At 65.1% G+C, this 11,262-nt stretch overlaps 4 protein-coding genes across 4 annotated transcripts; all 4 read left to right on the plus strand.

The window, feature by feature from the left end:
- The first annotated feature begins 1 nt into the window (after position 1).
- Positions 2 to 995, plus strand: GDPGP1 (GDP-D-glucose phosphorylase 1). The gene is given in 2 exon segments (XM_039722938.1): positions 2 to 713; positions 715 to 995. Coding segments are annotated over 2 exon segments (915 nt in total). The 5' UTR covers positions 2 to 33; the 3' UTR covers positions 950 to 995.
- Positions 996 to 1,049: 54 nt separating this feature from the next.
- Positions 1,050 to 2,643, plus strand: LOC120508894 (vegetative cell wall protein gp1-like). Its single transcript, XM_039722943.1, has one exon. The coding sequence runs from the start codon at positions 1,290 to 1,292 to the stop codon at positions 1,719 to 1,721; it is 432 nt and encodes a 143-aa protein (XP_039578877.1). The 5' UTR covers positions 1,050 to 1,289; the 3' UTR covers positions 1,722 to 2,643.
- A 48-nt stretch (positions 2,644 to 2,691) lies between these two features.
- NGRN (neugrin, neurite outgrowth associated) lies at positions 2,692 to 9,920 on the plus strand. Its single transcript, XM_039723039.1, has 14 exons — positions 2,692 to 2,810; positions 3,280 to 3,410; positions 3,752 to 3,908; positions 4,066 to 4,209; positions 4,840 to 4,925; positions 5,034 to 5,259; positions 5,679 to 5,863; positions 6,500 to 6,688; positions 7,150 to 7,288; positions 7,591 to 7,764; positions 8,025 to 8,376; positions 8,887 to 9,121; positions 9,372 to 9,599; positions 9,668 to 9,920. The coding sequence occupies exons 1-14, from the start codon at positions 2,790 to 2,792 to the stop codon at positions 9,915 to 9,917; spliced, it is 2,517 nt and encodes an 838-aa protein (XP_039578973.1). The 5' UTR covers positions 2,692 to 2,789; the 3' UTR covers positions 9,918 to 9,920.
- Positions 9,895 to 11,247, plus strand: HDDC3 (HD domain containing 3). Its single transcript, XM_039722941.1, has 4 exons — positions 9,895 to 10,119; positions 10,511 to 10,566; positions 10,644 to 10,884; positions 11,052 to 11,247. The coding sequence occupies exons 1-4, from the start codon at positions 9,918 to 9,920 to the stop codon at positions 11,180 to 11,182; spliced, it is 630 nt and encodes a 209-aa protein (XP_039578875.1). The 5' UTR covers positions 9,895 to 9,917; the 3' UTR covers positions 11,183 to 11,247.
- Positions 11,248 to 11,262: the final 15 nt, after the last annotated feature.

Raw genomic sequence — 11,262 nt, forward strand, 5'->3', positions numbered from 1 at the left:
CCGCCCGCGGCTCCGGGACCGGGCACCGCGGGCATGGCGGCCGCGGCGGGAGAGGAGCCGGGCGAACCCGGCCCCGAGGAGTTCGTGTACAGCGAGGAGGACTTCGTGCTGCAGGCGGCCGGCTGGGACGACCCGGACTCCGCGCCCTCCCGGTTCGACCGGGTGCTGCTGGCGGGCTGGAACGACCGTATGGAGCGGGGACTGTTCCGGTACCGGCTGGGGCCGCTGCCCACCCGCGTCCTGCCCGGCTCCGTGCGGCTCGTGGCGCAGCTGAACGAGCAGCGCAGCGCGGAGCGCCGCCCGCCACAGCCCGTCCGCAGCCTGCGCGACCCCTTCGACCCCGGCGCCTTCAACTTCACGCGGCTGCGGCCCGCCGAGCTGCTGCTCCGCCTGCGCCGCACCGGCGGCCCGGGGCCGCCGCCGGAGCCGCTGCTGGTGGCCATCAACGCCAGCCCGCTGGAGCGGGGCCACGTGCTGCTGCTGCCCGAGCCGGCGCGGCGGCTGCCGCAGCTGCTGACGGCCGCGGCGCTGCGCGGGGCGCTGGAGGCCGCGCTGCTCAGCGCCCACCCCGGCTTCCGCGTGGGCTTCAACGGGCTGGGCGGCGGCGCCTCGGTGAACCACCTGCACCTGCACGGGCTCTACCTGGGCCGCCCGCTGCCGCTGGAGGAGGCGCCGGCCGAGCCGCTGGGGCCGCGCCTGGCGCTGCTCCGCGCCCGGCCGCGGGCTGCGGGTGCTGCTGTGGGCGCGCCGGCCGCTCTTCGGCCCCAAGGCGGGGCAGCCCTTCGCCGTGGCCCTGTGCGAGCTGGCGGGGCTGCTGCCGCTGCCCGCCGAGCCGCTCTACCGGGACATCACCGAGGCGCAGGCCCTGAGCGCCATCCGCCAGCACCTGCTGCCCGAGCCCGAGCTGCTGCACCTGGGCGGGGAGCTGGCGCGGCTGCTGGAGCACTGAGAGCTGGATCGGCGGCATGGAGAGCTGAGCCGGTGGCACGGAGAGCTGAGCCCGAGCTGCTGCACCTGGGCGGGGAGCTGGCGCGGCTGCTGGAGCGCTGAGCCGGTGGCACAGAGAGCTGGACCGGCGGCACGGACAGCTGAGCCGGTGTCACGGACAGCGGCCGGAGGCTCAGCCGGTGTCACGGACAGCGGCCGGAGGCTCAGCCGGTGTCACGGACAGCGGCCGGGCCGCTGCAGCGCTGACGGCCCGGGGCCGGCAGGGGGCGCTGCTGCTGGAGGACACGGCCGCGGCAGTCACGTGGCCGCGCGGGCCGCTCCGCCCGCGTGCCCGCGGCTCCATGGTGCGGTCGCCATGGGAACGCGGCGCAGCGGGGAGCGGTGCGATGGCGGCGGCGGGCGGCGCCGACGGGGGCGGCATGGGCCCGGGCCCGTCGCCGGGATCCCCTCCGGGCGAGGAGGCGGCCATCGCCGCCTCCCCCCCGGCCGCTCCCCGCGGCGCCTCCGTGCCTCACTCGCGCTCGGGCCCGGCCCGGCCCAGCCCCGGCCCCGCTGCTCCCCGCGGCACAGTGCCCAGCCGGTGCCCGGCGCTCCCCAGGCCCCGGGAGCCGGTCCCGCTGGCCCAAAATAAACGGTGTTCCCTGAACTGCCCAAAGATCCCCTGTGTGACACACCCGGGCACGGCTCCGTGCCCAGACCAGCCTGCCCGTCCCCCCGGGGCTGCAGCGCACCGGGGCGGGCTCGGTCAGACTCCCGCTGTGCTCTGTGTGTGAGGGCCACCGGGCTGTGTCCCCACCGTGTCCCCTGCCCGGTGCCTCGCTGAGCTGCTGTCATCTCGTCTCTATTCCAGTGTCCCCTCCATCAACCTGAGCGGCTGCAAGTACGAGAGTGGTAAGTCAGGGGTCCTGCCCAGCCAGGAGCGGTGCTGGCACCCAGTTCCCGCTGGTTTATTCACTGCTGCCAGCGCCCCCGTGTCAGTGGGGAGTTTGTCACACTTTGGACTGAGATTTCTCCCGATTTAAAATGTGCAACAGCAGAGCGAGCCCTCAACACCCCCACACTTGTGTTTGCCAGCTGTGTGCTGAAATGGGCAAGAAGGGTTCCATCAGGTGCAAGGAGCACCTGGCTTGCAGACAGGACCTGAGGGCTGTGTAAGGTGAAGCTGGTGTGAGCAGCAGGATCTGTACCTGCAGCCTCTCCCTGTGCTGTTCATCCCCGGTCACTCCAGGCAGCTGGCCCACTCTCCTTCCACAAGCTGGATCTTGAAAGAACTCCTGGCCCTGAGGGGTGTTATTAATCTACTTTGCTGAGGGATCTTGGCATGGATCCCCATCAGCCCTGCCAAATTCACGCTTGGCACTAGCATGAACCATCCCAGCAGAGACCTTTTTCTGCAGAGCTGTGTTCTGCTGCTGAAAGGCCTTTGCTTTGGGAGATTAAATGCACACCTTCACAACACTTGTATCTGCCTGTGAGGTGTAAGACCCATGGGAAGTTCAGTCCCGCTGCTGAGGGGCCCTGGCACCTCAAGACAGGTGGGATTAGAGGGTTAAGAGCTCCCAGAACACCTGCAGCCAGAGGCCTGGGGGGTTGGCCAGATAAATCTGGCGTTCCTGCCACCTTCCCAGGGGCCATGCCAGACCTTACACCTCTGAGGGGAAGTGCAGCCCGGAGAGCTGCATCCCCCACCCCGTGTCATGCTGGGGTGCAGCCCCTGTACGTGGCTCCCTTGCCTTGGCACAGTGCGGCGGGCGGCGCAGCTCTGCGGGCTCAGGGAGGCGGCCGAGAACGAGGAGTGGACGGTGTACTGGACAGACAGCACGGTCACTCTGGAGCGCCTGATGGAAATGAAGCGCTTCCAGGTAAACAGAACGGCTGCCCAGCAGGAAGGGCTCGGCAAGGAGGGCGACACGGGGCTGGCTGTGGAACAGCATGTGGCAGAGTGAAACCCGAGCGCCCAAAGCAGTGCCGTGTGCCGTCTGTGCCTCGGCTCCAGGGCGCAGGGTCAGGTGCCTTTGCTTGTGCCATGGCTGATGCCATCAGCAGCTTCCAGCAGCTATGGTGGGAGCAGCAGCGTTCCAGCCCTGTCATGTGCTGTGGAATAAAGAGCTCTATGCTGCTCCAGGGCTAAGATGGAATAGGCAGATAAATCAGTAGTGAAGCCCAGATAAGGCAGCTGTAGCAAGTGTCACCCCCCAGCAGTAGCTCAAGGCAGCCACAGGCCTGGCTTCCCTCTCACTGCCGGTTCTCCATGCCCAGGCTCTCCTCGGGGCTGGGAGAATCCATCCCCGCAGGGCTCCACTGATGTGGGTTTTTCTGCACCACTTTCAGAAAATCAACCACTTCCCAGGCATGATCGAGCTGTGCCGCAAGGACCTGCTGGCTCGCAACCTGAACCGCATGCTCCGGCTCTTCCCCAAGGAGTACAACATCTTCCCCCGCACGTGGTGCCTGCCAGCCGAGTGAGTGGCTGCGACAGGGACGGGGTGGCACGGCCGGGGGAGGCTGCTGGCCTGCTCCTTCCAGGCACCAGAGCCCAAACCCTCACTTGCTTTGAGCTCTTCCGCAAACCTCCCAGCAGAGGCGGAGATGTGTGCAGGGAAAAGGAGGGATGTGGAGGCTGGGTGGGTCACACAGGGACCAGTCTGTGGCTCCTGCAGATTAGGAATGGGAGTTCACTTCATCCCCTGCAGAAGTTCAGTGTGTGCTGGCCTGCAGTGCCATGGTTTCAGTACCCAGCGTTAGGAGAGAGTTCAGAGGGGTGTTTTTTGCAGCTGGTGATAGTCACCCCTCCCTTGCACAGCTACGGAGATTTCCATGCCTATAGATCCACGAGGAAAGCAAGAACATACATCTGCAAGCCCGACAACAGCTGCCAGGGAAGAGGGATCTTCATAACCCACCACCCAGAGGAGATCAAGCACGGGGAGCGCATGATCTGCCAGCAGTACATCTCCGAGGTACTGGGATGGTCTGGAACATCGGGGCAGGATTCCAGCATGCTCCCGGGTCTGCTGCAGGTGTTGGTGTGGCACAGACAAAGCTTGTCCCTCTGCTGAGAGCACAGGCAGAGGAGCAGTTCCTCACCTCACCCTTGCTCCTGCCTCTTCCCCCCAGCCCTTCCTCATCGATGGCTTCAAGTTTGACATGCGCATCTACGTGCTGGTCACGTCCTGTGACCCACTGAAGATTTTCCTCTACAAGGAGGGCCTGGCCCGGTTTGCCACCATGAGGTACATCGATAACAGCACGAGAAACCTGGTAAAGAGGACGTTTCAAAAACAACTCATGTAGTATCTGTAGGTGTCAGCCCTTAACTTGTCCTGGGGGCATTCCAGGCCTTGAAAAGGCAGGTATTGGGGGCTGCACGAGTCCCAGCTTGATGCTTTCCTGTTCTTCCTCTGTACCCCTTCCTCCTCCTCACAGGAGGTGTTTCAGGAGGGATGGTACATACACCCCAAGGTCCCACATTTGGGCTGTTTACTGGCATTACCACAGAATCATGGAATTGTTTGCTTGGATGGAACCCATGCTGAAAACCTGGTTAACAATGAATTCATATGATTTCTCAGGGTCTCACCCCATCAGGTTGAATCATGGAATTGTTTGCTTGGATGGAACCCATGCTGAAAACCTGGTCAACAATAAATTCATATCTGATTTCTCAGGGTCTCACCCCATCAGGTCTTGAAAACCTGCAGAGTGAAGCCCCCCCTGGTGTCTCTGGGCAGCATGTTCTGCTTCTGGCTCTGATAAGAATGCTCAGTTCCACACCATTCCTACTCTGCCCATGCTTCAGGCAGAAAAGAACCTGGGAGTATCTGGTGGGGCTGTTTCTGCTCTTGCTCGATGGTTCAGAGTGAACAAACATCCCTTCTGGTTCCCTGCCAGGGTGACATCTGCATGCACCTGACCAATTATGCAATCAACAAACACAATGAGAACTTCATCAAGGACGACACGGTGGGCAGCAAGAGGTACTGGCATGTCCGAGCACTGCAGGAGCACTGCCTGGGGACACTGCTTTGCCTCAGCTTTCCTGGGGTGGCACAGCTGAGCCCTGACCACCTCCTGTTCCCACACAGGAAACTGTCCACCGTCAATGCCTGGATGGCAGAGCACAACTATGACACATCAAAGCTCTGGGCAGATATTGATGACATTGTTATAAAGACACTGATTTCAGCTCACCCTGTGCTGAAACACCATTACCAGAGCTGCTTCTCCAACCACACTACTGGCTGTGCCTGCTTTGAAATCCTGGGCTTTGACATTTTGCTGGATAGAAGGCTGAAGCCATGGCTGCTGGAGGTGAGGAAGGAGTGGAGAGCTCAGAGCTGGGGGACTAGGGCAGGGGGTTTGGGATGAACAGGGCTTGTTTGATTCAAAAGGGCCACCTTGCTCACAGAATTAACCAGGCTCTGAAGCCAAACAACCTGCTGTGGGCAGGATCCAAGAGAACCCATTTCCTGCACACCATCTAACAGGGAGTTTCCCAAGCCTTCACACCCCTGTCCTGTGAGCACCCTGAATTTGTGACAGCTGTCCCCTGCCTGCACCCTGTGGGTGGGATCCAGGTGACCTGTGGCACAAGTGGGCACCACACTGCAGGAGAGAGTGCTGTGCGTGGCTTCCTGTCTGTGACAGGGGCAGAGCTTCCGTGGGCAGTGTGGGGCATGGCTGGGGCCAGGGGCTGGGGGCCAGGTTACGTTACCTGCTTGTCTTGGCAGGTGAACCACTCTCCCAGCTTCAACACAGATTCTCAGCTAGACCATGAGGTGAAGGACGCCCTTCTGTGTGACACCTTCAACCTGATCAATGTGCACGCCTGTGACAGAAAGAAGGTGCTGGAGGAAGACAAGCGGCGGGTAAAGGAACGGCTCCTTCAGGCCAACCAGACCCCCTGGGAGTCCAGGTATTGCTGATCCCCCACACTGCTGCAGGCCCAGTGAGCCAAGACAGGGCATGACAGAGCAGGATAACACCGGGGCTGGCTGCTGGAAGCTCCTGGAGCCCATGGCATTGTGCAGCCTGCATCCTGCAAGGAGAGCCAGGGCTCCTCTCTGGGTGCCAGGAGATCTGTGACACCTTGTGCTCTGGGCCCTGACAGCTCTCTCCAAGCTGCACCTGCTGGTCATCTCTTTTGCTGGGGATGGGCAGTGCCAGCATCCTGGGCTGGCAGGGATGCTCACATGAGGAACCGCAGCCCTGCCTCAGGACCTGGGGTGCCTCTCTTTTGCTGGGGATGGGCAGTGCCAGCATCCTGGGCTGGCAGGGAGGCTCCACAGCCCTGCCTCAGGAACTGGGGTGCTCTGGGCATGGCCCCTTCTCCAGGGCAGGGGTCCTTGCCAGGGCTGAGGGTTTCCATTCCTCTGTGTGCCCTATGTGCTTTCACAAGCCCTGTTCAGTGAGCCTGCTGCCTTGCAGGCAGCCCGTGGCTCTCCAGCTGCTGAGTCCTGGGATAATCCCGGAACATGCTGAGCACGTCAGCCCTGCACTCTGCCTGTCCCAGAGCCTCCCTCCACAGCTCCCTGTCCCCCTCCTGCTGCAGGCGCAGGGAGCAGGAGAGCAGCCAGGCTGCCTGGCTGGCACAGGCTGAAACCTACGAGAACGAGCACCTGGGGGGGTTCCGGCGCATCTACCCTGCACCTGGCACAGAGAAGTACGAGCCATTCTTCCAGCAGAGCAGGTCCCTCTTCCAGGAAACAGCAGCATCCAAGGCAAGAGAAGAGTACGCCAGGTATGCTGCTCCTGCAGAAGCCCACTTCTCCCGGGTGGCATGGAGACCACTTGCTCCTGATCCCTGCTGGGGAGCAACTCTGCTGCTTGGCAGGTGTGAGAAAGCGGGGAGGGTGGGAGCGGAAAGGAAGGAGCCTGCACGTGCTGTGGCACCACAGCAAAGTGGCTGCTTTTGGATGGACTCCAGAGAGGCAAGGGCAGTACTCCATTGACTTTTGGACCCTGGAGACACCATTTCCCAAATGTCCCCCTCCCTTTTGTCAAGCACAGCCTAATCCAAGGGCATTTCTCCTTTTAAAAGTCTCTTTACAAGCAACCCATCCCATCTCCTCTCTTGGCACACTTCTGTTATGGGCTATTCATACAGAACTTGGGCCTGCAGTAAATGTCATCAGGTTGAAACTGCCCCACTGTTGCTATTGTGGCTCTGAGCCAGTGAGTGACGGCACTGTTCTGTGGCAGGCAGCAGCTGGAGGAGATGCGCCTGAAAAATGAAAAGCTGGAAGCTGCCAGGAGGAAGAAAACAGAGAGGATGCAGAATAAAAGCACAACTCCTACAACCCACCTTTGCTACAGAAGCACCAAGGCGTGGGACAGAAAGGTACCTCAGTGTCAGCACTGTCCCTGGGCTCTCCAAGCCACTGATGTGGCTCTGGGAGCTGTGCTGAGCCAGTGGTGCACCCATGGAGCAGAAATTCCAGGTGTGACTCCCTGCCTGAACTTGTGTTGGCACTACTTGCAAGCACCAGTGTTGTGCCTTTCCACTTTGGCTCTCCCTGGGATCTCTGTCCCCCACGAGACTGTAACTGTCCCCAGGGCTGGAGCAGCTCGTGGCTTTGTCTCACCTGTGTTATCCCAGCTTCAGCTTTGCTGCAGCTCAGGTGTTTCTCTGCCGAGGTGCAGCGCATGCAGTACAACTCCATGCAGCCCCAGAACATCGTGGAACACGAAGAGAAGAGGAGAGTGAATGCTCTGCTGCAGCGCGAGAGGCAGATCCGAGGCCTGGGCATCCCCGAGCTGCTTTCCCGGCTGCTCCCCATGCCTGGCTCCCAGGGATCCTGCACGCTCCACAGCCAGGTAAGGGCACTGCCCACGGCCCCCACAGAAATGGATTGGGCACTGAGCATCTCTGGTGGGGCAGGACGGGGGTCTGCTGCAGGAGCATCAGCTGCTGTGCCTTCAGGATGATGGGTCTGGAGTGGTGGTGGGGGCACAGCTGGGGACAACGTGCGGGGTGATGGTCAGTGTGCACCAGCGCGTGACTAGAGCCTCTGTTTGCCTTCTCCTGCCAAGGCCTGCAGAAGTAAGCCATGGCCATTTGCCTTCCCTCCTTCCAGCTGCCGTTTCCCTGGGATGTCATCGGGGACCACAACACCCAGGACGTAATGATGCTCTTCTCCTTCCTGGGAGTCCCAGCTCAGCCCCTGGGACACAAGGCCATAGCCAGCCCCAGAGCCCAGGCCCTGCCGCGGCACTTGCCAGGCCCGGATCCCGAGGACATGCAGAGCCTGTGCATCCAGGGCCAGAGTGTGCCGTACCACGCGCGGCACGAGGGCTCCCGGGCGCTGGGCGGGGGCTGGCTGCAGGGCCAGGCAGCAGGGGCAGTGCTCACCCAGCCCTGCGCCCACCCCCGGGGGCCGCAGCTCCGAGACCAGGCTTTGCCTGGCGCCGGCAGCCAGGCTGAAGGCTGTAAGTACACATCACCTTCCCGTGGATGCTCCTGGCCTTGCCAGCGTGGGAGGAATGGGTGGGCTCGATGGAGCTCTCAGGGACACTGCAAAAGGGTCGCCGTGCTCTGCTGGGGGCACTGCTGACACTGGAAATCTCTGAGGCTTGGAGATGCCATTTGCAGGGACAGGGAAGAACTGTGGGTGGTTTCCCAGGATCAAGGGTTGATGTGCAGGCATGGGGGAGTCTGAGAAGCCAGGGAAGTCAAAGGGGTGCATTAGCTCCTGGGGGTCAGAGGGGACATGGTGACACAGCACAGCCCCCAGTCCCTTCCCAGGTCTCCATCCCACCACGCTGCTCCCTGCCCATCCTCGCCCAGCCCGGCTCCCTGGCATCGGCTTCATCCACTTTGCAGCCCTAGGACCCAGGGAGCAGGGGCAGAGGAGAGGCTGCCCTCCTCTGGGCAGTGGGGCTGCTGGCCTGCGGAGCTGCTGGCTCGGCACAGCCCCACACCTGTCTGTGCTGTTCCAGGTGACGATGGTAGTCTGCTGTCCTTCGATGGAGGCAGCTGTCCCCCGGCTTCCCCAGCCAGCCCAGAGCAGGCCACAGGCGATGGCATCTTCAGCTGTGCTGCGGTCCAGGAGCTTCCCGCTGCCACTGCCGCTCACGTGCAGCACACACAGGCCTCAGACCACGGCAGAGCCACGCCGTGCCAGCACCTTGGCCCGTGCCAGTGCCTCACACACTCACAGCCTGAAAAGCACAGGTAACGTGGCCAAGGGCTCAGCCTTCCTCCCGTATGCTTGCATGAGTACCAGGACTTGCTGGATGAAACCAGGACAGCTGCTGCCTGCCTCCATCGACTCTGGGGTCAGCCGCTGAGCGCCCTGACCAGAGCCCGGGCCCAGCACGGCTCCGGCCACCTGCCCCGGCTAGCTGCACCTCTGCCAGGACCGGAGACTGGTGCGTGCGCCCCTGTCCGTGCCCTGCCCCTGCGCTGATCTGTGACCCCGCAGCCGCCTGCGCCGAGCCCTCCAGAGGCCGCCCGGCTCTGCACCGCCGGAACCCCGCTCCCCGCGGGCCCCGCCCGTGCCGGGCTGTTCCGGGCCGTGCCGGGCCGTTCCGGGCCATGGCGGCGCTGCTGCTGCGGGCGGTGCCGCGGCTGGCCTGGGCCCCCGGGAGCTGGGCGGCGGGCGCGGAGCCCCCGATCGCGCCCTGACCTGGCAGGCCATGGAGCAGCTGCGGTGAGCGCGGGGCCGGGCGGGCGCGGGGCCGCCCCGGGGACCGCGCCGTGACCGTGCCGTGCCCGCAGGTTCCTGCGGCAGGAGCTGCCCGAGGAGTGGCCGCTGGAGCGCCTGGCCCAGGGCTTTGGCGTCAGCACCGACGTGGTGCGGCGGGTGCTGCGGAGCCGCGGCTGCCCCTCGCCGCGCCGCCGCCTGCGGCAGGACCAGCGGGCGCTGAGCGCCGCCGCCGCGGCTCCGCCACCGGAGCACGGGCGCGAGGTGCGCGCCCCCGACGGGACGCTGCTGTACCGGCTGCCGCGGGGCTGGGGCGGGCAATAAATGCACTTGGGACCCGCCTCCGCCTGTGCCGCTTCCGTCGCGCCGGGCGCGGGCTCCGAGGCCGCGGGGATGGGCTCCGAGGCGGCGGGGATGGGCTCCGAGGTGGCGCGGCTGCTGGAGGCCGTGGACTTCGCAGCCAGGAAACACAAGGAGCAGCGGCGGATGGACCCCGAGGGCACCCCGTACATCAACCACCCCATCGGTGCGGCCCCCCCGGCACCGCGTCCCGCTCCCTCCCAGCGCACCGCTCCTGCCCCGGCGCGCTGCAGCCCCCGGGAGCCCCTCGCCCTGCTCCTGGAGGGAGCCGTGCCCCTTGTCCGTGCCATGGCTGCCGGAGCCCCGCGGGCCTGCCCGGCCCCGTGCCTGGCTGCCATCCCCTGCTGCCCCGCTGTGCCTGGCCCCACGGGCGCTGCCGAGCCCCTGCCAGGCCGGGGGGCACTGCCAGCCCCTGGGGCCTTCCTGCGTGCCCAGCCCAGGGACTCCCCCCGAGGGGTGTCCCCCGCGCAGGGGGGGCTCGGGCAGCCCCCGTGTCCCGGGGGCGCGGAGCTGCCCGTGCCCCGCCGCCTCCTGCCAGCTTTCCGTTCTCGCTGCAGCCGTGGCCAGGATCCTGGCGCATGAGGCTGGCGTGACGGACCTGGTGGTGCTGCAGGTAACGCCAGCCCTGCCCGGTCCTGCGCGGTCCCCGCCGCTCGTTGCCGGCCCCCGCTGCCCCTGTGCCCCTCGCAGGCGGCGCTGCTGCACGACACGGTGGAGGACACGGCCACCACGCTGGCGGAGCTGGAGGAGCGCTTCGGCGCCGAGGTGCGGCGCGTGGTGGAGGAGGTGACGGACGACAAGAGCCTGCCCAAGGCCGAGCGCAAGCGGCTGCAGATCGAGCGCGCCGCCGGCTCCAGCCGCCGCGCCAAGCTGGTCAAGCTGGCCGACAAGCTGCACAACCTGCGCGACCTGAACCGCTGCACGCCGCGAGGTACCGGCGGAGCCCCGGGGCACGGGCCCGGCCGGCGGCACGGCTGCTGCGGGCTGTGCCGGGGCACGGCGGGGCGGGGTGGCTGTGCCGGTGGCACCGGGACCGGTCCCGGCGGAGCGGGCAGCCCCGGCGTGGGCGGCGGAGTGACGTCACGCGCGTGCCCGCAGGCTGGTCGGAGGAGCGCGTGCAGGAGTACTTCCGGTGGGCGGCGCGCGTGGTGTCCGGGCTGCGCGGGACCAGCGCGGCCCTGGAGGGGGCGCTGCAGCGCCTGTTCGAGGAGCGCGGCGTGCCCGCGTGACCGGGCCGCGTGCCCGCGTGACCGGGGCCGCGCCCGCGCCTCCGCCAATAAACGTGCGCACAGCTCGGCGTCTCTGGGTT

This window comes from Passer montanus, unplaced genomic scaffold, assembly GCF_014805655.1.
Source record: "Passer montanus isolate IOZ18808 unplaced genomic scaffold, ASM1480565v1 scaffold5, whole genome shotgun sequence".
Taxonomy (NCBI): Eukaryota; Metazoa; Chordata; class Aves; order Passeriformes; family Passeridae; genus Passer; species Passer montanus.

Bases quoted from the DNA above. Each gene is read 5' to 3' on its own strand.
- LOC120508894 (XM_039722943.1), top strand. From the start codon at position 1,290: ATGGTGCGGTCGCCATGGGAACGCGGCGCAGCGGGGAGCGGTGCGATG.
- NGRN (XM_039723039.1), top strand. From the start codon at position 2,790: ATGGAAATGAAGCGCTTCCAG. The intron at 3,909-4,065 runs GTACTGGGATGG...TCTTCCCCCCAG, and splicing joins GCCAGCAGTACATCTCCGAG to CCCTTCCTCATCGATGGCTT. The intron at 9,600-9,667 runs GTGAGCGCGGGG...CCGTGCCCGCAG, and splicing joins CAGGCCATGGAGCAGCTGCG to GTTCCTGCGGCAGGAGCTGC.
- HDDC3 (XM_039722941.1), top strand. From the start codon at position 9,918: ATGCACTTGGGACCCGCCTCCGCCTGTGCCGCTTCCGTCGCGCCGGGC. The intron at 10,120-10,510 runs GTGCGGCCCCCC...TTCTCGCTGCAG, and splicing joins GTACATCAACCACCCCATCG to CCGTGGCCAGGATCCTGGCG. The intron at 10,885-11,051 runs GTACCGGCGGAG...GCGTGCCCGCAG, and splicing joins GAACCGCTGCACGCCGCGAG to GCTGGTCGGAGGAGCGCGTG.